Source organism: Salvelinus sp. IW2-2015, linkage group LG14 (genome assembly GCF_002910315.2).
Source record: "Salvelinus sp. IW2-2015 linkage group LG14, ASM291031v2, whole genome shotgun sequence".
NCBI classification, from domain to species: Eukaryota; Metazoa; Chordata; class Actinopteri; order Salmoniformes; family Salmonidae; genus Salvelinus; species Salvelinus sp. IW2-2015.
In genome coordinates this window covers 31,710,483-31,734,871 of record NC_036854.1, presented here as the reverse complement: position 1 = coordinate 31,734,871, position 24,389 = coordinate 31,710,483, and the positions used below count along the sequence as shown (strand labels likewise).

At 44.3% G+C, this 24,389-nt stretch overlaps 3 protein-coding genes across 4 annotated transcripts; all 3 read left to right on the top strand.

The window, feature by feature from the left end:
• The first annotated feature begins 2,321 nt into the window (after positions 1–2,321).
• Positions 2,322–4,345, top strand: otos (otospiralin). Its single transcript, XM_024000388.2, has 4 exons — positions 2,322–2,432; positions 2,816–2,884; positions 3,637–3,663; positions 3,810–4,345. Exons 2-4 carry the CDS (start codon positions 2,824–2,826, stop codon positions 3,995–3,997), a joined length of 276 nt encoding a protein of 91 aa, XP_023856156.1. The 5' UTR covers positions 2,322–2,432; positions 2,816–2,823; the 3' UTR covers positions 3,998–4,345.
• Positions 4,346–9,007: 4,662 nt separating this feature from the next.
• On the top strand, positions 9,008–15,038 carry cops9 (COP9 signalosome subunit 9). The gene is made up of 3 exons (XM_024000001.2): positions 9,008–9,190; positions 9,643–9,715; positions 14,935–15,038. Exons 1-3 carry the CDS (start codon positions 9,128–9,130, stop codon positions 14,970–14,972), a joined length of 174 nt encoding a protein of 57 aa, XP_023855769.1. The 5' UTR covers positions 9,008–9,127; the 3' UTR covers positions 14,973–15,038.
• Positions 15,039–15,123: 85 nt separating this feature from the next.
• On the top strand, positions 15,124–23,050 carry and1 (actinodin1). 2 transcript variants are annotated; one of them, XM_024000000.2, is made up of 9 exons: positions 15,124–16,201; positions 16,567–16,650; positions 17,828–17,872; positions 17,943–18,088; positions 20,240–20,463; positions 20,540–20,690; positions 20,802–21,050; positions 21,153–21,310; positions 21,790–23,050. In XM_024000000.2, the coding sequence occupies exons 2-9, from the start codon at positions 16,578–16,580 to the stop codon at positions 22,478–22,480; spliced, it is 1,737 nt and encodes a 578-aa protein (XP_023855768.1). In that variant the 5' UTR covers positions 15,124–16,201; positions 16,567–16,577; the 3' UTR covers positions 22,481–23,050. The 2 variants fall into 2 exon arrangements, with proteins under 2 accessions (XP_023855768.1, XP_023855767.1); XM_023999999.2 differs by having other exon boundaries at positions 17,946–18,088; positions 21,153–21,898.
• The last annotated feature ends 1,339 nt before the right edge of the window (positions 23,051–24,389 follow it).

The window sequence follows — 24,389 nt, the reverse complement described above, 5'->3', positions numbered from 1 at the left end:
AAAAACGATGAAAAACTTGAACTGGAGGAACAGGTGTAGCAGTACAGGTGGTATGTAGACTGCCTGCAGAGTTCTACAGGTCAGATGACGTGTCCAGGGACAAATGATGGAATGTAAAGCACAGCATTTCAGATAGTCACGCTAACCTGTTGTTATGGTTACCTATACTTCATAGGCATACAGCTTTACTGTACCTTATGGCTTGAGTGTGTACAGTATGTGTGAGTGTATGTACAGTGTGTACAATATGTGTGAGTGTGTATGTACAGTAGGTGTGAGTGTGTACAGTATGTTTGAGTGTGTACAATATGTGTGAGTGTGTGTATATGTGAGTGTGTATGTACAGTTGAAGTCGGAAGTTTACAGACTCCTTAGCCAAATACATTTAAACTCAGTTTCTCACAATTCCTGACATCTAATCCTAGTAAAAATGTCCTGTCTTACGCCAGTTTGGATCACCACTTTATTTTAAGAATGTGTAGAGAGAATGATTTATTTCGGCTTATATTTATTTCATCACATTCCCAGTGGGTCAGAAGTTTACATACACCCAATTAGTATTTGGTACCATTGCCTTTCAATTGTTTAACTTGGGTCAAACATTTCGGGTAGCCTTCCACAAGTTTCCCACAATAAGTTGTGTGAACTTTGGCCCATTCCTCCTGGTGTAACTGAGTCAGGTTTGTATGCCTCCTTGCTCGCGCACGCTTTTTCAGTTCTGCCCACAAATTTTCTATAGGATTGAGGTCAGTGCTTTGTGATAGCCACTCCAATACCTTGACTTTGTTGTCTTTAAGCCATTTTGCCACACCTTTGGAAGTATGCTTGGGGTCATTGTCCATTTGGAAGACCCATTTGCGACCAAGTTTTAACTTCCTGACTGATGTCTTGAGATGTTGCTTCAATATATCCACATCATTTTCCTCCCTCATGATGCTTTCTATTTTGTGAAGTGCACCAGTCCCTCCTGCAGCAAAGCACCCCCGCAACATGATGCTGCCACCCCCGTGCTTCACGGTTGGGATGGGGTTCTTCGGCTTGCAAGCCTCCCCCTTTTTCCTCCAAACATAACGAGGGTCATTATGGCCAAACAGTTCTATTTTTGTGTCATCAGCCCAGAGGACATTTCTCCAAAACGTACGATCTTTGTCCCCATGTGCAGTTGCAAACCGTAGTCTGGCTTTTTTATGGTGGTTTTTGAGAAGCGGCTTCTTCCTTGCTGAGTGGCCTTTCAGGTTATGTCGATATAGGACTCATTTTACTGTGGATACAGATGCTTTTGTACCTGCTTCCTCCAGCATCTTCACAAGGTCCTTTGCTGTTGTTTTGGGGTTGATTTGCACTTTTCGCACCAAGGTACGTTCATCTCTAGGAGACAGAACGCGTCTCCTTCCTGAGCGGTATGACGGCTGCGTGGTCCCATGGTGTTTATACTTGCGTACTATTGTTTGTACAGATGAACATGGTACCTTCAGGCGTTTGGAAATTGCTCCCAAGGATGAACCAGACTTGTGGAGGTCTACAATTTTTTATGAGGTCTTGGCTGATTTCTTTTGATTTTCCCATGATGTTAAGCAAAGAGGCACTGAGTTTGAAGGTAGGACTTGAAATACATACACAGGTACACCTCCAATTGACTCAAATGATGTCAATTAGCGTATCAGAAGCTTCTAAAGCCATGACATCATTTTCTGGAATTTTCCAAGTTGTTTAAAGGCACAGTCAACTTAGTGTATGTAAACTTCTAACCCACTAGAATTGTGATACAGTGAATTATAAGTGAAATAATCTGTCTGTAAACAATTTTTGGAAAAATTACTTGTAGATGTCTTAACCGACTTGCTAAAACTAGAGTTTGTTAACAAGAAATGTGTGGAGTGGTCGAAAAACAAGTTTTTTGCTTAGAATTTTCATTTTCACTTTGAAATTTCAGACTTGATTTGACCTAATGAAAAATGTATTAACCCTAACAAAAATGTCCATGAATTATAATCCACATAGTAATTTTAATGTCCTGTTGCTGCAGGATTATTTTCCTGCTGTAGCAAACTGGCTCAAATTAAGATCCTACAGCTGTACCATCTAAGTTCTACTATCTATCTATCACATTATTTTATATTTATAGACGTTACAGACTGTAGTTGCAGACCTGTTAGTTTATAATGTGGTTTGATTGATTTAATGTCAAGCTATGTAACAATGGTGATGGTTGCTTCATGGGATGAATATAATGCTGACAGCATGAGTTAGTTCTCTGGCCTCAAACTGAAGAAGTGTGGTTGTGACAAGGGTATGTGGGGAGGGCTGTGTGTATGTGTGTATTGGGTGGGACGTGTGATCTTATAACAGGATCCTGCTGCTTCATTCCTGCCGTGAGCTTTAGACTCTTCTGGACCCCGAGACAGACAGCACCTCTGGAACGACACACACAGGTAAAAAATAACAAGATTCTTCTCACTACAAACCGGTATTGTTGTTTTGATTCTGATTAATATGTACATTTTAGAGTTAGTAGTTTAGGGGGGTTTTCTTCGATGAACTCTAGGCTATGTGTATAATATGTGTGTTTACAATGTCCTCTCGGGCCGTTTAGAGTGTCGATTGAGGACCTAGTAGCTGAGAAATGTAACTGTTGTTTACGATTGTATTTTTTTATTTTGCGTATTTATGCATGTGTAGTTTTAAATGTGTATATTGTATCTCAGTGTGTATTGTGTACACAGGGCTCACCTGGAAATGAGACCCTCGGTCTCAGTGTTGACTCCCTGTTAAAATAAAGGTTAAAACAATTATAATAATGTGTTTGTGTTTTCAGAAGTCAGGATGAAGTTGCTGGTTCAGCTTAGWATTCTCTTCCTCTGTCTCATCGCCTGTAAGCTCACTGGTGAGTCTCTCTGCCTCCATTAAAATGAGGCTGCAAATAGAAGTCTCTATCACAGCAGTGTTTCCTTAAACTATTACTAATCATCAGCAACCTCTGGGATACCCTCGGTTATTTTACCTTCTGCTTGCTCTTAGGGGGTTTAGGTGTTAAGCATTTTATGTCAAATCTATTAGTAAATAGTGCTATATGTGTAATCCATATTGTGTGTCGTTGTATGTAGTTAATCCATATTAAAGTGCTAGAATAAGTACACAGCATTAGAAGTTAACTGACTCAGAGCTGGAGATAACTATGACTTAATGGTGGATTCAGGAATTACCGCTTTCTGCATCCATAAGGAGAGGTTTGTTTTGAGAACTGCATGTGGACAAAGAGCACTGTGTGAGTGTGTGTGTGTGTGTGTGTGTGTGTGTGTGTGTGTGTGTGTGCTGTCTCTTATACACATCTAGATGTGTATAAGAGACAGGTGTGTGTGTGTGTGTGTGTGTGTGTGTGTGTGTGTGTGTGTGTGTGTGTGTGTGTGTGTGTGTGTGTGTGTGTGTGTGTGTGTGTGTGTGTGTGTGTGTGTGTGTGTAAACCCAGTGAGGAATAATATTTGAGGAGGAAGGAAGAAAGTTTCTTCAGGTATCCCAGAGTCCTCAGGGAGGGGCTCATTTTTCCGAACTCTCAATCCCTTCTTTGTGTGTGGAATACGTGAAGTGCTCCAGAATGCTAAACTTCTCTCTCCATCTCTCCCCCTCTCCTTCTTACAGATGCCAGAGCCTTCACCCCTGAAGGAGGTAAAATAGACACACACACACACACACACACACAGACCTTCTGTAGCATGTGCTGATAGGCTCTACATTATTATTATATTATGTAGACTTCCTTGGGGTTGTCAGTCAATGAGTGATGTGATTTGTTTCTGTCTGTGTGTCTGTAGTTCCATATGATGAGCCCCCGGCAGTCCCCTACTGGCCCTACACCACCTCAGACTTCTGGCACTACGTAGAGTACTTCAGGTCCATTGGAGCCTACAACCACATCAATGAAATGGCCCGGGCCTTCTATGCTCACCAACACCTGGGAGACACACTGGGATATGAGACCAATGAGGGACATGAACATTGAGGAGAGAGAGGAGAGAGAGGAGAGAGAGAAGGGGAGGAAGGGTAGAGGGAGAATGAGATGGAGGGAGGAGGAGAGAAGGTGGGGAGAGGGGCAGGAAGGGAGAAAAGAGGGGGAGAATATAAGGAGAGGGGGAGGGAGGAAAAGAGGGCAACATAAGGATAAGTCATATTGTCAATTGAAATGCATTTAAAAAATATGAGGTTATATAAATATGTATTTGGACCTATCATTAAATATATTAATGCATCTCACACACATGAGAAAAAACATATTAATTCCAAACACTGCTATAATCTAAAAAGTTATATCAATGTAATGTGCAATAATAATAGATTTTGACAAGAAATGTGATCTCGTTGTCATAATTTACTGTCTTTAATTTGGATACTTGCAAGGATTGAAATGTAATAGGGATTTTGTATGTAGAATTTTCAGTAAAATATAGATGTATTTTACAATTACCTATGAGTTTCCAATCCTGGGTATGTAACTCCTTTCATCACCTGGGTGTTTGTACCATATTTTACATAGTTTTATCTACATTTTAGCCAACCTTCAATCTCTACCTACACCCAAACCACCGGTTGATTCCTTGTGACAGTCGAGCCCATTATATTGTTACCAAAAAAAAGTGGTGTTACGAGAAAAGGAGATGAGTGTAGAGCAGGGCTCTCCAATCATGTTCCTGGAGAGCTACCCTCCTGTAGGGTTTCCCTTTAACCCTAGATGTAACTAACCTAATTCAGCTACTCAACCAGCCAATTCTTAGAATCAGGTGGGCTAGATTAGGGTTGGAGTGAAAACGTACAGGATGGTAGCTGAAGAGCCCTGGTGTAGAGGCAAACGGTGGTGAGGAAGATTGGCGTCAAGTACAAAAAGAAAAAAACTTACTCTGGTAGGTCAGAAATGGAACTTGACAAGAGTGAGGATGAATTACCTGTTTGGAATGAATGGTCCATATGTGGTGTCAGGTTGGGTGGAGAAGAGGTTGGGGACGGTTGAGTCTGTGAAAGTAACTCAAAATGGACTCGTGAGGATTTTTTGCGTTTCCTCCGTCCAGAGGAGCAGGCATTCTGCACCACGTGCCTCGGGAAAAGAACTGTGACTTAAAGGTCCTCTCTGTTGGCCTTCAATAAGTCAATATATTCACCTTATCAGCGTAAAATAAGTATGCTATGGGCTATGCAGAGCCGAGGTCGGGTCCATTAAGGTCCACTCAGGTCTATCAGCTGTAGTTACATAGACCCGAGACCTGATGTCAATCAAACAGGATCTGACCGGGACCCGAGGGAAGAGTTAGAATTTTGGACCCACTTAGGTCCCGGGTTGGGTCTCGGGGATTCGGGTTCAGGTGGACCCGTGAAGACGTCTACTGTGACTTGCTTTGCTCTCCGGAGCAGGGCGCTGTTGAAAGGAATGATAACTGGAGTGGCGTTGTGTTGAGGAGGATCAACTGAAATTGAAGATTCCCAAAATCTGTGACGCCCGCCGCTTGGTGTGACGCAGACCCAGTAGAGAAAGTGGTGAAACAGAGAAGACACTGTCTGTCCTGCTGAGTTTTGATGCAGTCTTTACCCGCGAAAGTCAAGTTTGGATGTGTCAGTTATCCCGTGAGAGCTTTTGTCCTGAACCCGTTATGGTGTTTTAGGTGCTTACGGTCATGTTGCAGCAGTGTGTAGGTGGGAGATTCCTATTATATGTGAAAAGTGTGCAAGAGGGCATGAGACAAAGGAATGTGTAGTATCGGTGGAAAAATCTGTGTGTGTTAACTGTAGGGGTACCCATTGTGCTGGAGATCAGAAGTGTCCAGTGAGAGAAAGGCAGGTTGAGTTTGCCATGATCAGAGCTGTACAGAACGTGTTGTATGCTGAGGCAGTGAAGAGAGTAGTAGAGGAAGATGGGTCCAGGGCGAGGATCCTAAGAGGCTGTGAGTAGGCCGAGGCCAATAGAGAGTGATAGGAATAATGTGCTTCTTCAGTAAGGTTGGTTTCTTAGCATTCATAGCCAATGGTTATCAACCTTAATGCAGAAATGGAACGTAAATCACAGAAAATAGATGTGGTGGCAGCTGCAGAGAAGTTCTTGGGTGTACGAGATTTTACTGCAGAAGAGTTACAAGGTGTGCTGAACGATAGCGTCCCGTCCTCTCAGGCTGCCGGGCTGGTGTAGGATCAGATAGGGCCAAGTAGTGGAATAGTGGTGAGGTTTTAATGGGTGTAGTTGATAGGGACATTTTTATTCCCTTTTCCCCTTCCCTTTTTGTGTCACAAAGTGTAATGAATTCACACTCCAGAACATAGACGGAAAACCAGGGCTAGATAAGAGAAATAGATGAATGGGGAGGCCGTGACCCACCTCACACTCCAGTACAGTAGGTGGCGGTGTATGCAAATTTAAAGAAGAATAAGAAGTGGCGTTGATCTATGCTAGGGGAAACTTTGATGGGGAGGCTGATTGTCGGGAACTTGTCGTTGGAAGATGGCGGAAGCAGATGTTCTGTTTGAATCAGATGGCGTGTCGAGTGGAGATGAGAAGAATTGGAATATAGTGGCAAATACAAAAGGAAATTAGAGAAGTAAAGTAGTAGTGGAATCCTGTAAATCCAAGCCTAGTTTAAAAAATAAAATTGGTCGGAGTAAGGGTTTTGGATCGATGGAGTTACCTGGGAGATCCGTTTGTAGTCTCTATAAAAATGGCAGATGAATTGGGTAAGGTGGTGTTGGTGAGAGTAACAAGAAGTGGCCTCAAGAAAATATCAGATTGGAATGTGTGGATCTTCGAAGCAGGGCGCCTATGAAGGGTGTTATCTGAGGTGCCGCATGAAGTGAATGCAAAGGATATACGTGAAGAATTGGATCAAGTGGTTGGTGCACACCGACTGACCCGCATGGTGGATGGAGCGAGGAAGCCCACTCCATCCATTCTGTTGTTTTCTGAAGAAGAGTCTCTGCCTTCTCATGTGTATTTGGGTTTTATGACATACCAGTGGTGTAAAGTACTTAAGTAAAATTACTTTAAAGTATAACTTAAGTCGTTTTTTGGGGTATCTATACTTTACTATTTATATTTTTGGCAACTTTTACTTCATTACATTCCTAAAGAAAATAATGTACTTTTTACTCCATACATTTTCCCTGAAACACAAAAGTACTCGTTACCTTTTGACAGGAAAATGGTCTAATTCACACACTTATAAAGAGAACATCCCTTGTTATCCCTACTGCCTCTGATCTGGCGGACTACCTAAACACAAATACTTAAATTGTAAATTAATGTCTGAGTGTTGGTGTGTGTCAATAAAACATGTGTAACAGGGTTGGTTATGTTTCCACTTGCCTCTAAAGAAATGTGTATTTAATGTTCAAGCATTCTTATTGGTTAGTTCAACTCTGATGACAATAAGGTGTGTTGTGATTGGCCCCGCTTGCAGATAGGGGGAGATCGCGAACGTCAGGTCTTCCCAGTAGGAAAATGTGATGCAAGGGTTAGGTCACGTTCTGAATACTGTTTTCTATTTTCTATTTTACAATGTGTACAAGTTTTCTGTACGTTACTGATTTATACATGTGTGGGTATATGGTACCTGTTAGGGATTGAGGGGCTTTCTGGGATGTGCTTTGGCATATGATTGCTGTAAATAAGTGTGTTAGCTAGCATACACTGATGTCATGGTCACATAAGCCACTGCTAACACAGTTGTCTTCATGCTACAGATTTTGCCATCGACAGCCATCAATACTGTTAAGCCCTTCACAACTAACGTGCTGTTTCCCATTTAACAACAGAAATAAATGATGCTCAACTGGGACCACTGGCCGAAGTGATTTATTTTGAGAAAACACAACGCATGGAGAGTACATTATACATCTGTTACACATGCAATACAAATTATGCCGTCTGGTTTGCATAATATAAGGAATTTGAGACTATTAATACTTTTACTTTTGATACTTAAGTATATTTTAGCAATTTCATTTACTTTGACTTTGACTTTAGTCATTTTCTATTAAGGTATCTTTACTTTTTCTCAAGTATGACATTTGAGTACGTTTTCCACCACTGTGAGAGACCCTGTGAGAGCCTATGTGACCAAACCCATGCATGTGTAAAGTGTATGTAGACGGGAGGAGTATCATATGCCAGTTGAATCTAAATGCTGCAATTGTGGTAGTGAACATGCACCCAAATTCCTGAAGTGTCCTGTTCGGGTGAAGGAGACAGAGGTGGCAAGAATAAGGCCTGTCCAGAATGTCTCCTATTCGGAGGCAGTGAGAAGAGTGGAAGAAAGGAGTGAAGTTGAAGAAATAATGTTAGTAGGTGTGGAGACACTAGATACTGATACTAGATACTGACACTAGATACTGACATCCTGCATGCTAAGGTGGACTTTGTTGCATTTATTGCATTGGTTTTCAACTGCACAGCGCAAACAGAAAATCGGAGAAAATAGCCATCATTGTGAGTGCTGCTGAGGCATTACAAGTTATCCTGTCAATTAATGCTTCGTCCTCACAGGCCCCTGAGCCTGTGTATGGATGTGTTTTGAATTGTGACTGAAGGAGTGAGATTATTTATTTATGTTACATTTTGTATGATGTTATTTTTGTTTCGCTACCCTGTACAGTAGGTGGCGGCAATACACCAACCTTAAAGAAGAAGAAGTGAGTATGCTCAAATTCCATGTCAGCAGTGAATAGTTTATCATCTGGTAAATCTAATAGGAGTGACCTACTATTGGAGGCATTAATGTTATTATATAGAATTGAGAGACTAGGTGTAGTAGTGAGATTCTGCTGGGTCCCAGCACATTCGGTTGTGGAAGGGAATTAAGTTGTAGACCAGATAGTTAAAGCGCTCTGAAACAAGATATAATTGATATTAATGTTCCACTGGGTAGTGGTGTGGCCAAATGTAAGATCAGAGCCATTTTGATAGTTGTGTGGCAGAAGAGATGGGACCACACACACTTCAGCACAGTAGGTGGCGGCATGCACCTACAACGGTTGTTTTCGGACCGCCATATATCATAGAAGAAGAAGGGTCCGGTTTGTTTTGTTCACGTTGACAGAAAACAGCTAGGTAGCTAACGTTAATATTCATTACGGTAACTTGTCAAAGACAGAAACTATCATGAAACCAGCGGTGGACGAGATGTTCCCTGAAGGCGCCGGGCCTTATGTGGATCTAGACGAGGTTAGTAATCATCAGGTTACACGAAAGAATCACCGACATAGCTAGCTAACGTTACCATGTTAACTCCAACGGTAATCTAGCCACCTACAGTAAGTGACTCGGATACAAAAAACGCCCGCTGTTATCCAGTCATCTTGTTCAACACACAGTTGCTGGGAACTTGCTACTACTAACGTTAGCTAGCTAGCTAGCTATGTTTAGAAGGTTAGGCATATATCTGCATTTTGTCAGAGGCTAGAATGTTGTGTAGCTGTAGCGTTAGCACATATAACGTTAGTTGTTTTTAACCTAACGTTAGCTAGTTACACGGTTACCCTTTTGTCTGTAGACTGAACGAACTGTCTTTGATTTATTGTACTTTTCTTGTTGAACTCATGTGTTTTATGTACGTTGATAAATGGCTAACATTATGAAACTGTACCTGTGTGTGCACACACTTGTGTGTTCTTCAGGCAGGGGGCAGCAGCGGTCTGCTCATGGACCTGGCAGCAAATGAGAAAGCAGTGCACTCAGACTTCTTTAACGGTGAGATACACACACTAACACGGTAGGCAGCGCAGGAGGCTAGAATAGACCCGTTTTTCTCAAACCTATTCTTGAGTTACTCCAGTCATTACACTTATTTGTTATATTCCAATACTAGAATTCCTTATTTAATCTAATAGAGTGCTGATGACCAGTTGAATCAGGTGTATTGCTGCTGGAATAGATCAAATAATTGGAATGGCTGGAAATCCTGTCGAATAGACTGTGTAGAGGCTATGTCAAGGATCTATGGGACTATGGAGGGGTCTAATAAAAGTGTTCTGTGTAGGGATGTGCATCTTTCCCTTTCAAGACGGTTCGATACATATCTAGATACACGGGCTCCTATACGATACAGGAAAGATACACATTAATTTCCCATTCTAAATTCAAATCTGCTGCTGATAGAGCTCATGAGCTGGCCGTGTGTGTGTGTGTGTGTGTGTGTGTGTGTGTAAATTATCTATGTCTATGGTGCATGTACTATGTAGGCACCTGAGCTGAGTCATAAGGGAGACTAGGCATCTACCACCCCACTATCAGATTCGTTTTTTGTCCCCACTTTGGTTCTGAAATCACCATCACCCACATTAACTTGTCTTTTTTGCATATTAAGTGTTTGAGCTAGTAATGGATCAATATTTATCATTTACAAATGAGCTATGACATAGCCAATAGCACAATTATATAGCACAATTTTGGATTCCACCCCGATCTCATTTGGAAGTTTTTACGGAGAGATCTTCTCGTTTCGGTCATGCAAAAGTGCTCGTCACCCTATGTGTAGATACACACAGTTGAAATCAGAAGTTTACATACACCTCAGCCAAATGAATTTAAACTCAGTTTTTGACAATTCCTGACATTTAATCCTAGTAAAAATTCCCTGTCTTAGGTCAGTTTGGATCACCACTTTATTTTAAGAATGTGAAATGTCAGAATAATAGTAGAGAATTATTTATTTCAGCTTTTTTTTTTTTCATCACATTCCCAGTGGGCCAGAAGTTTACATACACTCAATTAGTATTTGGTAGCACTGCCTTTAAATTGTTTAACTTGGGTCAAACATTTCGGGTAGCCTTCCACAAGCTTCCCACAATAAGTTGGGTGAATTCTGTCCCATTCCTCCTGACAGAGCTGGTGTAACTGAGTCAGGTTTGTAGGTCTCCTTGCTCGCACACCGCTTTTCACGTGTCTGCCCACAAATGTTCAATAGATTGAGGTCAAGCGGCTTAGTGCATGCGCCACCCCCAATCCATTGACTTTTGTTGTCCTTAAGTCTGTTTGCCACCAATTGGAAGTATGCTTGGGGTCCCATTGTCCATTTGGGAAGACCCATTCGCTCCCGAAGTTTTAAGCTCCTGCTGATTGTATTGCAGATGCTGCTTCATATATCACATCATTCCCCCTCATGATGCATGCCTATTTGGTGAAGTGCACCAGTCCTCCTGCAGCAAAGCACCCCACCTAACTTGATGCTGCCACACCCTGCTTCACGATGGTGTTCACGGCTCTGGCAAGCCTAACCTTTTTCCCCCAAACATAAACCGATTGGTCATTATGGCCAAACAGTTCTATTTTTGTTTCATCAGACGCAGAGGACATTTCGTCCAAAAAAGTTAACGAAACTTTGTGCCCCATGTGCGTTGCCACCGTGAGTCCCCTGGCCTATTTTTGTGGTTTTGGGAGCAGTGGCTTCTTTCCTTGCTGAGTGGCCTTTCAGGTTAGGAACTTTTGTAACCTGTTTCCTCCAGCAAATCTTCACAAGGTCCCTTGCAGTTGTTCCGACATGTGAATTTTACTTTGGTGCGATTTTGCATCTCTAGGCAGCAAAGAACATGTACCTCCTTCCTTTGAGCGTATGATGGCTTGCGTGGCCCATGGTTTGTACTTGCATATCGATTTTGTACATGATGAACGTGGTACATTCAGGGGCGTTGGAAATTGCTTCCCCAATGGATGAACCAGACTGTGGGGTCACATTTCTTTTTTGAGGGTCTTGGCTGAATTTCTTTTTGATTTTCCACTGAATGTCAAGCAAAGGAGGCACTGAGTTGTGAGCGGTTGGCCTTGAAATCATCCACAGCTACACTCCAATTGCTCATGATGAAGTCAATTAGCTATCAGAAGGTTTTCTAATGCATGACATACCATTTTTCTGGAATTGTTTCCATAGCTGTGTTAAAGGCACACGTCAACTAGTGATTCTAGGGAGTTTTTCCTAGCCACCGTGCTTCTACACCTGCATTGCTTGCTGTTTGGGGTTTTAGGCTTGGTTTCTGTACAGCACTTTGAGATATCAGCTGATGTACGAAGGGCTATATAAATAAATTTGATTTGATGTAAACTTCTGACCCACTGGAATTGTGATACAGTGAATTATAAGTGAAATAATCTGTCTGTAAACAATTGTTGGAAAAATTACTTGTCATGCACAAAGTAGATGTCCTAACTGACTTGCCAAAACTATAGTTTGTTAACAAGAAATTTGTGGAGTGGTTGAAAAATTACTCCAACCTAAGTGTATGTAAACTTCCGACTTCAACTGTATATATATATATAAAAAAAAGACAACATTTTTCGAAAATCAAATATTATTTGTCACACAACAGGTGTAGGTAGACCTTAGTGACATGACAACATACACTGATTGTGTAAATCCAAACAATTGCTGATGAACCTGAATAATCCAAATAAAATCGGTTCTAAGCCCCGTTCAACAGGTTTAGTCAGAGTTCTGTCTCCCATTCTTTTTGTTCTCTCCGGTAAAACACCATTTTTAACAGCGCATAGATAACAATAACATAGAAAATGACAACGGTTGTCACTCGACTAATAAAGCCTGATATCACGCAAGCTGTTTTAAGCATTTGAATGCTGAAGGTGCCGTGCAGATGTGCAAGATCAGGAACAGGCCGCTTACCTGGCGTTGGTCAGCCAGTGGAACACAGTGCGCAGGCAGTTTGACTAGYCTACTGGTATTGCCTGGGGTTGTCTGGCATGCAAAATGACTTGTAGATCAATGACTGTCAAAGAAGTTACATGCAGTTCCACACTGAAGCAGAGGACGCATTGTCACAGAAGATTAGAGGTATTTTAGGATGGTAGAAATAACGTAATATGTGCACACAAAAAATGTGAACCGGAGATTCATAACATTTGAATCGGTTTTCTGACCATTGCATGCTACATTTGGATCGGTTTGGGATCCGCGATATACTTGCATCCGTAAACATTTGAATCGGGGACTGATGCGTGTTGGTGAATCGTTACATCCCTAGTTCTGTGTGTTTGCTTTGCCAACAGGGCCATATCTCACTAACTAACACATCTATTTTCCATGTAAACCTCAATTTACACAAACGCAGACACACACCACACAATGTAGCTAATGTGTTTTTCATCTGGCAGTGTTAGCTACAGGACAAACAGTTTGTCTCAGTAGCACATGACCTAGAAACTGATCATTAAAAAGAGGAGAGGAACTTTAAAGAAGGAGATGTAAGAGGTAGTAGTAGGTGAAGGGGGAATGGGAGGAGTGGGGGAGTAGAGAGAGAGGAGAGGAGGAATGGCAGGAGATGAGATGTAAAGTAAGCGAGGAGAGGGGGAGGAAGGACAAGGAGGAGAGGGAGAGGGGAGGAGGACAAGGAGGGAGAGGGGAGGAGGACAAGGAGGAGAGGAGAGGGGAGGGGACAAGAAGGAGAGGAGAGGGGGAGGAGGACAGGTAAGAGGAGGAGGAGACAAGGAGGAGAGGAGAGGGGAGGAGGACAAAGGAGGAGAGGGGGATGATAAAGGGGTTAATGGTTCCTGTTAGACTGAAACTCAGCAGACACTTAGCCAGCCTGCGCTTTGAACACACATATACACACGTATACACAGCACACCAGCAGAAAAACACATTCTCTGTGTTTCTGTGGTGTCTGGGATTGTGTACTTTGAGTGGTTGTTAGCTCCCTAAAGCAGCATCACATCTGATAAACCAAACCTCTCCTAGAACTCAAGTCCTGAGAGCCCAGATACTACATACCAGATACTAACATATGGTACTACTGCATGATCTGTTATGAATCATACTGCATACTGGACAACTATTTTTAGGATGTTTCAAACTTCAAGCATGCCTATCATGTCAGTCGTCTAAGTGTCAGCAGATAGGAGCTGTCAATCAAAAAGAAACTCACTGACCTATCCTTTCTTGTCTGTCTCTGTCTGTCTGTCTTCTCTGTTTCTGTTTCTCTCTGTCTGTATCTGTTTCTCTCTGTCTCTGTTTCTCGTCTCTGTCTGTATCTGTTTTCTCTTGTCTCTGTTTCTGTCTCTGTCTGTCTGTCTCTGTCTCTGTCTCTGTCTTTCTCTGTCTCTGTTTCTGTCTCTGTCTGTTCTGTCTTTTCTCTGTCTTGTTCTCTCTGTCTTCTTGTTTCTCTCTGTCTGTCTGTCTCTCTTTCTCTCTGTCTCTGTCTGTCTGTTCTCCGCTGTCTGTCTCTGTTTTCTCTGTCTGTCTCTGTTTCTTTCTGTCTCTTGTCTGTCTCGGTCTCGCTGTCTTCTGTTTCTCTGTCTCTGTTTCTGTTTCTCCTGTCTCTGTCTGTCTCTCTCTGTCTGTCTCTCTGTCTGTCTCTGTTTCTGTTTCTCTGTCTGTCGTCTCTCTGTCTGTCTCTGTTTCTGTTTCTCTGTCTGTCGTCTGTCTGTCTCTTTCTCTCTGTGTCTCTGTCTGTCTCTGTCTGTCTGTCTCTGTTTCTGTCTCTGTTTCTGTCTCTCTCTGTTCTCCTCTCTGTCTGTTTCTTTGACTGTCTCTGTTCTGTCTCTTGTCTGTCTCTGTTTCTCTGTCTGTCTCGTTTCTCTGTTGTCTCTGTCTCTGTCTCTCTCTCTCTCTGTCTCTCTCTGTCTCTCTCTGTTTCTGTCTGTCTCTCTCTGTCTCTCTGTCTGTCTCTCTGTCTCTCTGTCTGTCTGTCTCTGTTTCTCTCTTGTCTGTTTCTCTGTCTCTCTGTCTCTGTGTCTCTTCTCTGTTCTCTCTGGTCTCTCTCTGTCTGTCTCCGTTTCTCTGTCTCTCTGTCTGTCTTCTGTCTGTGTTTCTGTCTGTCTCTGTTTCTGTCTGTCTCTGTTTCTGTCTGTCTCTGTCTGTCTGTCTGTCTGTCTGTCTCTGTCTCTCTCTGTCTCTCTCTGTCTCTCTCTGTCTCTCTGTTTCTCACTCGGTCTCTCTGTGTCTCTCTATCTGTTTGTCTCAGACTTCGAGGATTTGTTTGATGATGAGGACCTGCAGTGAATGAAGACCCCCCCCCTCCCCCACTGCCACTGTGTTTGTTAAAAATAAAGGCTCTTTTAAAAAGCAGATGTGTGTGTGAATTCTGTGGATCCCATACATTCCATAGCTGAGCTAAATGATCAGTGTGCGTTTAGAGTGGTCGTGCCTCAATGTGCTGCAGCAGGCAGGTCTTTAGGCGCTGAAAAACACCTGTTAGTGGACTAATAATTACATATTCCATAATATCACATGCACACTCATACCTAGAAGAACTATATAGGACATCCCTAGTTAACATGACCAGTATGTTGATGGCTACTGGACAGCAGCTCTAAAAGCTTTTTTTAAGGCCTTTTGTAGCTTCGTAAATCATGTAGACGGTGTCAAAGGGGTTGTCACATTTGGCAATGGTCCGGGTTGTATTCATTAGTGCACACTGTAGCACCATAAAACGTTGGATACAAAACACACAGGTGACAAATGCATAGATTTCTATCCATCTCTGTGTGGCTGTGACCTAGCTGGAGTGTTTGGTGAGTCCGAAACCATTACCTGTTCGGTTTGGGTGCTATTGCATCTTACAGGGACGTTGCTCAAGAGCCACTGTACGGATGCAGGACCTGTGTGTGTAAACCCTCTGTTACAGGGCAGATGTGTCTGAACAGTAGAACTAATGAGGAAACGAGCACCTGAAGTGACTGATGAGCAGACCAGCTGTCAGCGTGCCAACAGGGCTGTCTAACACCAGCTAGCAGGCAGGGTTCTGGGCCTTCCTCCTACAAAATGGGTTCTGGGTCTCCTTCCTACAAAATGGGTTCTGGGAAGTGCTTATGTGGCGCCTTTACCCTCCTTTCCCCCTTCATTATTTCCCCTCTATTTCCTTGTCTCCCTCTCTGTTTTTGCTCTCTCTTTCTCTCTTTCTCTCTTTCTCTCTCTTTCTCTCTCTTTCTCTGTAATTATGGAGTCTCTGATTGGTCGGGTGGTTGAGCTGGCAGCAGCCAATAGCAGCTCTGGTAGCAGTGCCCCTCGATCTCCTGGAAAGGTTTGTGTGTGTTAATTATTAGAGGTCTGTTTAAAACCAGACCTAACCATTTTAGGGGGCACAGTCTGTCAGTAGAGCCAGATGGACAGGGTGCACCAGGAGCCTCACATACACACTTAAACATCCAGCCTCTGAACCGGCCAGTGGGCTTCGTCTGATACAGCCTCTCCTCAAGATCCAACAGAGACTCCACTACACACAACTACAGGTAAGACAACATCAAGGTTTGGTTTAAGTCCAGTTTAAGGTCAGGTTTGAGTGCTCTGAAATACCTGTAGCCTGTGTAGGAGAATCAACCAGCAGAGCAGCCTAAACCTCCTGATGAGACTCAGACAGAAGACCCTCTGAGGAAGCAGTTTAGACAGGTGGAAGCAGACCCACGGGTGGATGTAGACTGGAAACATTGTTATAATTTTTTCTTATGGGAAGCAAGACAACTAGAAGTGCTTTAGCAGGACGAGGGTACTAACTGTCTTCCACAGCATTCACTAGTCTTGGTTTGGAATGGGTATAGGAAACACTTTATTTGACAGTAAACTGTTTCCACTGGTATTTACCTGAAATTGTCCGTAGGAGAGGAGGCCATGGCTGGAAGGAGCAGAACGTCGTTCTCTGGTGTGTTCACTGCTGCTCTGCTGGCCACCATACTGCTGCCTGGTGAGTCACGCATGCATTCACACTCAAGCAGATATAGGGGTTTCTGATGGATGGACTTTGTGAATATTGATCCTCTCCTACCGTAGTCCTCCTCTCCTTGCCTATTCGTAAGCCCTTGACTAGTTGAATCAGGTCTGTTATTGCTGGGCTGGAACTAAAATGTCCAGTCCTGAGGGTAACCAAGGAACAGATTCAGAAACATTGTTCTAACCCTAACTAAAACTCAGAACAGTCTCTGTCTGCCTCTAATTATTACCTGTTGTAATAACCTCTATTATAACCTTACCGTATGGAAGTGCCTCGGATAAGTGCCTCGGATAACTGCCTCCAGACCAGCTGGTTCTGGTTCTGTGTTGACATGACAGTTCCCCTCAGGGGAGTCTTTAGCCAATCTCCTCTTTCCTCTGAAACGGTCTCTCAACAGACCCATAATCCTAACCTTAACCCATCATGTATTTACAGGGATGTAGGAGGGGGAGGAGAGGGAGGGAATTCTTTCATCGTTCCGGCACTTGTAAAAGATTATTACCTGTCAGCATCAGAGTCCCACTTCCTCCTCCCTCCTGCTCACCCTCTCCTCCTCCCTCCTGCTCACCCTCTCCCCCGTCCCGTCCCCGTCCCGTAAAGACTGTTGTTTCCAGATGTTCCGGTCTTTTACTGGCTCATTAAATATAATACAGCGGATACACTGAGACCGCAACATTTACCCCAACACCACACACACCTCCCTCCATCCATCATCATGCATCTCTCTCTCCTTCTCTTCCTCCATCCCTCTTTCCTCCTCTTTTCATCTCTTCTCTCTCTACCTCCACCCCACGCTGTCCTTCCCTCTAAAAACTGTTAGCACCATTTTCCCTGTGGAGATGAAAGAGCATGCAAAGCTGTGTCTACTGTTTCTCTCTCTTTCTCTCTCACACACACACACACACACACACACACACACACACACACACACACACACACACACGTAGCTCTGTAAGGTAGCTAGCCCAGTTGGGGTCCACTGTTACATGCTCACCTATAAAATCTACAAAGAGCCGTAGACACCGAACATTTCCACCTGTATATTACACTTGCCGTGGGGAAAGGTACTTAGTAGTATATGTAAGCATGTTCTGGTCTCTGCTGCTGATGCTGGCAACATCTAGCTCTGACACTGTGTCTGTCTTCTCAGAATTCCTGTCGGCATGGCCGGTGTTTCAGAAGCTCAATGGACATGGTAAATGCACAACTACCTAACAAACATACTTTACATACACAACAATGTTTGATGCTTGATGTCTGGCCAGTAGGGGATGCCACTGAAGAGACAGCGGTTGCCATGGCATCGGCAAGGAGGCTTGTCCGTAACCGTAGAAACATCAGCTGGTACAAGCAACACTCAGACTTCTGGAGCTGGTACAAATACTTCACGGACAATGGAAACACGGAGGCAGTGAGTACACTCTGAGGAGTTTGGGGGGTTATCCGGGAATGGTCCCAAACCTTCTGGTTCCAAGGGGCCAACACTAACTAACCACAAACCTTCTGGTCCCAAGGGGCCAACACTAACTAACCACAAACCTTCTGGTTCCAAGGGGCCAACACTAACTAACCACAAACCTTCTGGTCCCAAGGGGCCAACACTAACTAACCACAATCCTTCAGAGTTGAGTATCATCTGCTTAGAGATGAAAAGGGATATTGTGTTTGAGAATAACATGGGAACCTTGGGGAACTTTACAGGTATCTCTATTAGAGGTCGACGGATTAATTGGAATGGCCGATTTAATTAGGGCCGATTTCAAGTTTTCATAACAATCGGAAATCTGTAATTTTGGACGCCGATTTTGCCGAATTTATTTATTTTATTATATATATTTTTTTACACCTTTTATTTAACTAGGCAAATCAGTTAAGATCACATTCTTATTTTCAATGACGGCCTAGGAACGGTGGGTTAACTGCCTTGTTCAGGGGCAGAACGACAAATTTTTACCTTGTCAGCTCAGGGATTCAATCTTGCAACCTTACGGTTAACTAGTCCAACACTCTAACCACCTACCTCACGAGGAGCCCGCCTGTTACGCAAATGCAGTAAGAAGCCAAGGTAAGTTGCTAGCTAGCATTAAATGTATCTTATAAAAAACAATCAATCAATCATAATCACTAGTTATAACTACACATGGTTGATGATATTACTAGTTTATCTAGCGTGTCCTGCGTTGCATATAATCGATGCGGTGCGCATTCGCGAAAAAGGACTGGCGTTGCTCCAACATGTACCTAACCATAAACATCAATGCCTTTCTTAAAATCAATACACAGAAGTATATATTTTTAAACCTGCATATTTAGCTAAAAGAAATCCAGGTTAGCAGGCAATATTAACCAGGTGAAATTGTGTCACTTCTCTTGCGTTCATTGCACGCAGAGTCAGGGTATATGCAACAGTTTGGGCCGCCTGGCTCATTGCGAACTAATTTGCCAGAATTTTACGTAATTATGACACAACATTGAAGGTTGTGCAATGTAACAGGAATATTTAGACTTATGGATGCCACTCGTTAGATACGGAACGGTTCCGTATTTCACTGAAAGAATAAATGTTTTGTTTTCGAGATGATAGTTTCCGGATTCGAACATATTAATGACCTAAGGCTCATATTTCTGTGTGTTATTATGTTATAATTAAGTCTATGATTTGATATTTGATAGAGTAGTCTGACTGAGCGATGGTAGGCACCAGCAGGCTCGTAAGCATTCATTCAAACAGCACTTTTGTGCGTTTTTCCAGCAGCTCTGCTGTTTATGACTTTCAAGCCTATCAACTCCTGAGATTAGGCTGGTGTAACCGATGTGAAATGGCTAGCTAGTTAGCGGGGTGCGCGCTAATAGCGTTTCAAACGTCACTCGCTCTGAGACTTGGAGTAGTTGTTCCCCTTGCTCTGCATGGGTAACGCTGCTTCGAGGGTGGTTGTTGTCAATGTGTTCCTGGTTCGAGCCCAGGTAGGAGCGAGGAGAGGGATGGAAGCTATACTGTTACACTGGCAATACTAAAGTGCCTATAAGAACATCCAATAGTCAAAGGTATATGAAATACAAATCGTATAGAGAGAAATAGTCCTATAATAACTAACCTAAAACTTCTTACCTGGTAATATTGAAGACTCATGTTAAAAGGAACCACCAGCTTTCATATGTTCTCATGATCTGAGCAAGGAACTTAAACGTTAGCTTTRTTACATGGCACATATTGCACTTTTACTTTCTTCTCCAACACTTTGTTTTTGCATTATTTAAACCAAATTGAACATGTTTCATTATTTATTTGAGGCTAAATTGATTTTATTGATGTATTATATTAAGTTAAAATAAGTGTTCATTCAGTATTCTTGTAATTGTCATTATTACAAATACATTTTAAAAATCGGCATCGGCTTTTTTTGTCCTCCAATAATCGGTATTGGTATCGGCGTTGAAAAATCTTAATCGGTCGACCTCTAATCTCTATTCATGTTCTTGGGGTTTCCCTAGCTTTGGCTTTCATCTTTATGAACCTCCTATACCTCTAACCTCATATCTTTATCCCCTTCTCCCCCCTTAGGTCCAGGAGCTGGACAGGGTCTACCTGGCCTACCTCCAGAATAAGAACCGTGCTGAGGGACGTCGCTCTTATAAGGCCTACCTGGGCCACCTAGGGGACATCTACAAGGCCTGCGCCGACTCAGAGGACCCAAACTGCGTGGCCTCGGCTACTAGCCGGCAAAAACCTGAAACCCCCAAGGCCCCTCCTAAGCCCGCCCCTGTCAAMGCCTGTGACCCCTACAGGTCAGTCATGTTAATTGATGTCTGTGTTATATCATTTTATGCTTGTGAATTTAATCTAATCTAATGTCCTTTGTAGGGACCCATATTGTCTGTATGCTGCCAAGAGCCAGCCCCCACCTGGCCCGGTCAAGGCCCCAGCCCCCAATTATGTGCGCTCCCCTGTGGCTGTTAAAGAACCTCATTCTGGGTACTACTACTCCCCCGCTGTGCAGCCCTTCCTGTCCAAGGTACAGTATTACTACACTATTACTGCTTTTACTGTACCACTATACTAATGTATAGTGTCTATCTCGCTYTCTATAATTAACATAAGCATGATTGTTTTTATTCCCGTCCAGGAGCAGAAGGCGGAGCTGCTGCGTATCTGTTCAGCGGAGGACGTGGACTGTCTCCAGTACCACCTGAGAGCTGCTTTCGGCCACAATCCCTCCGCTGGGCCCCTGCCCTCCTACGCCCACCTGGGCTGTGACCCGAAAGACCCCACCTGTAAACCCCAGCTGGTCCAAAAAGCTCCTTCCGGCCTCTTCCGCCGTTACCCCAACTGTGACCCCAGAGACCCTCGCTGCGCCTACGCTGCATCCCTACAGGTAAGATTGGTATTTGTTATCATCGCCATCATCATTATTATTATTATATGAGATTATCATTGAATTGTAATATCATGATCATGACTGTCCTTCCGTCCCCAGGCACCCCGTGCCCCTGCTCCCCCCGCCCCGGCGGGTCCTGGTTCCTGCAACCCTCTGTTTGAGGACGGTTGTAACCCTCTCACCGCAACCAAGTACGCCACGGCACCAGAGGAGTTCAAGGAAGAACACAAAGATGAACCCGCCGCAATGCGTGCTGCGCCCCCAGCTCCCGAGCAACGCAGCGACCCATTCGCTATGTACAGCGATGCTTATGCTAACGCTAATGGTAACCGCCAAGGCAGTGCTCCCAGCGCTCCAGCTAGTGACCCATATGCCATGTACCGCCAAGGCAGTGCTCCAAGCTCTCAAGCTAGTGACCCATATGCCATGTACCGCCAAGGCAGTGCTCCAAGCCTCTCAAGCTGTGACCCATATGCCATGTCCGCCAAGGCAGTGCTCCAAGCTCTCAAGCTAGTGACCCATATGCCATGTACCGCCAAGGCAGTGCTCCAAGCTCTCAAGCTAGTGACCCATACGCCATGTACCGCCAAGGCAGTGCTCCAAGCTCTCAAGCCAGTGACCCATATGCCATGTACCGCCAAGCCAGTGCTCCCAGCGCTCCAGCTAGTGACCCATACGCCATGTACCGCCAAGCTATCACTAATGCTCAAGCTAACGACCCATACACCATGTACAGGCAGGCTAATGCTAACGATCCCTTAGCAATGTACCGTGAAGCTGCGGCCTCCATGCACAGACATGTCCCCCCCTCCCCGCCGCAGCAGGCCCCCACCCCCCCTCCCCGCTATGAGGAGGCCACACAGGAGGATCGCCACCCGCTGGGCCCCCGGGGAAAGACCAAGGAGGGCTATGAATGCTTCATCGGCTACGACCAGGAGTGCTACCCAATAGCCCGTGCAGAGCCGCGTTCTGGCGCCCACCGTAACACCGCCTACCCCGCCGAGCCCTACGAGCCGCATCTCAATGCCGATGGATCACGGAACGGAGTTCTGGAGCCTTCTGACCCCGACTGTGACCCGGAGTACGACACCAACTGCCGCCTGCGTCGCTATGAACCCCGGGAGGATCTGCTGCCAGACGCCAACGCCCAAGCTGTACACCAGGGGGAGCCACAGCACAGCCAGGACCATAGCAACAACCAGGGGGAGCCAGAGAGAGAAAGCGAGGCAGATTCAGAGCCATACCAGAGTGGCCAGGAGGAGACCTACGGGGCTTACCCCCCTCCCTCGCAGGGGCTGTCATACGGGTCATACCCCTCACCCCAGCAGGGAATGCCCAGCTTCCAGGACATGCTGAGAGGATATGGAGACCAGTACCCTGAACAGGATAACCACAGAGCATACGCTGCTGACTACCGCCAAAAATAAATACACACATATACACATACATGCATGCATACACACTCACACACACACACACACACACACACACACACACACACACGTGTATGTGACAAATAAAATTTGATTTGATTACATACATAGACACACACTGCATATGCCATAAAGACTACAACAACAACTAACCAACACACCAGCCAAAAACAGGAGCAGATGACGTGGAACACTATATTTAATACAAAACAATAAAAGACTGAATGAAGTCTGACACACACACACATGCACACACACACACGTCACGTATGGACGAACAGGCACACATACACACATAGTAATGTGCTGTTAGCAGTAGAAGCAGGAGGAGTTTCTCTCCACTAGCTATTTTATCTGTCAGTTTGATAGCTTTTATTCATTGATTAATTGACAGTAGTTGACGATTGATCGCCTCATTCTCACTGGAATATTTAATACATTCTTGCAGCTCTGCTTCAATTCTGTAGCTACAAACTTCACATAATTTTTGTGTTTTGTTTATGATGTATTTTGTAAAGTTTTTTTACACTGAATGTTTTAAATAAAAGCTTTGAAAAACATGTATTTTACTCTTTGTGTCCATGTTCTTTACTGACCCCTATAGGCTAACAGTGGTAATATTATCTACTGACCCCTATAGGCTAACAGTGGTAATATTATCTACTGACCCCTATAGGCTGACAGTGGTAATATTATCTACTGACCCCTATATGCTATAGGGGTCCCCCTATACACATATACACCATTATGGTACTTTAAACATATTAATGTTTACTCATTTTAAATACAACAGGAGTGGATGAGTGCATACTTTGGGGAGAAGGGTGCAGAGTGATTGAACAAAGAAAAGGGGAAGAAGTTCAAATGAGTTTAAAAAATATCCCTCTCCCCTTTCCCGCCATGCACCTGACCCCTACCCCAACTGACCCACCTCGCTCCCCAACTCACAGAAAGACAAGAAAAAACCCAGTTTGAAACATCAATACAACTTTATTGATCCAAGAGCACTCTGACTCAGTAACAACAGCTGTGAGCCCAGAGGGAACCCACTCACACAGCTTCTCTTTGAGTGTTCATGTGACAGCCTGTGGCAGGTGACCTTTAACATTACAGAACTAAGATGATTATAAATATAGATTACAGCTACACACATACACACACACTGGCCCTCTGGGCGGGAGGCCAGCTGGACACGCGCAGGGACAGGAGGAGAGGAGAGTGTGTGGATTGGACATACGGGGGAAGGGAGGGAAAGAGAAAGGAAACAAAGAGTGAGAAAGAGAGGGGCCTGAGAAAAATGGGGAAAAATAGAGAGAGAGGAGTTCTATTTCCTTTTAGTATTTAATACAGCTTATCTCAGAGAACAGGGGATAGGTAGAGGTGGAGGATAGGGAGAGAGGTGGGGGATAGGTAGGTAGAGAGGTGAGGGATAGGTAGAGGTGGGGATAGGGAGAGAGGTGAGGGATAGGAGAGAGCTGGGGATAGGTAGGTGGGGTTAGGGAGAGAGGTGGGGATAGTGAGAGGTGGGGTTAGGGAGAGAGGTGAGGATAGGTAGAGGTGGGGGATAGGGAGAGAGGTGGGGATAGGGAGAGAGGTGGGGGTTAGGGAGATAGGTGGGGGATAGGGAGATAGGTGGGGATAGGCAGAGGTGGGGATAGGGAGAGGTGGGGATAGGGAGAGAGGTGGGGGATAGGTAGAGGTGGGGATAGGGAGAGGTGGGGATAGGGAGAGAGATGGGGGATAGGAAGAGGTGGGGTTAGGGAGAGAGGTGGGGGATAGGAAGAGGTGGGGGATAGGGAGAGAGGTGGCGGATAGGAAGAGGTGGGGTTGGGGAGAGTGGGGATAGGAAGAGGTGGGGGATAGGGAGAGGAGTGGGGATAGGAAAGAGTGGGGATAGGAGAGG

What these genes read in the sequence shown, in the direction of transcription:
- cops9 (XM_024000001.2), top strand. Translation starts at nt 9,128, where the DNA reads ATGAAACCAGCGGTGGACGAGATGTTCCCTGAAGGCGCCGGGCCTTAT. An exon ending in CTTATGTGGATCTAGACGAG is followed by an intron (nt 9,191 to 9,642) that starts GTTAGTAATCAT and finishes TGTGTTCTTCAG; the next exon opens with GCAGGGGGCAGCAGCGGTCT. An exon ending in GCACTCAGACTTCTTTAACG is followed by an intron (nt 9,716 to 14,934) that starts GTGAGATACACA and finishes TGTTTGTCTCAG; the next exon opens with ACTTCGAGGATTTGTTTGAT.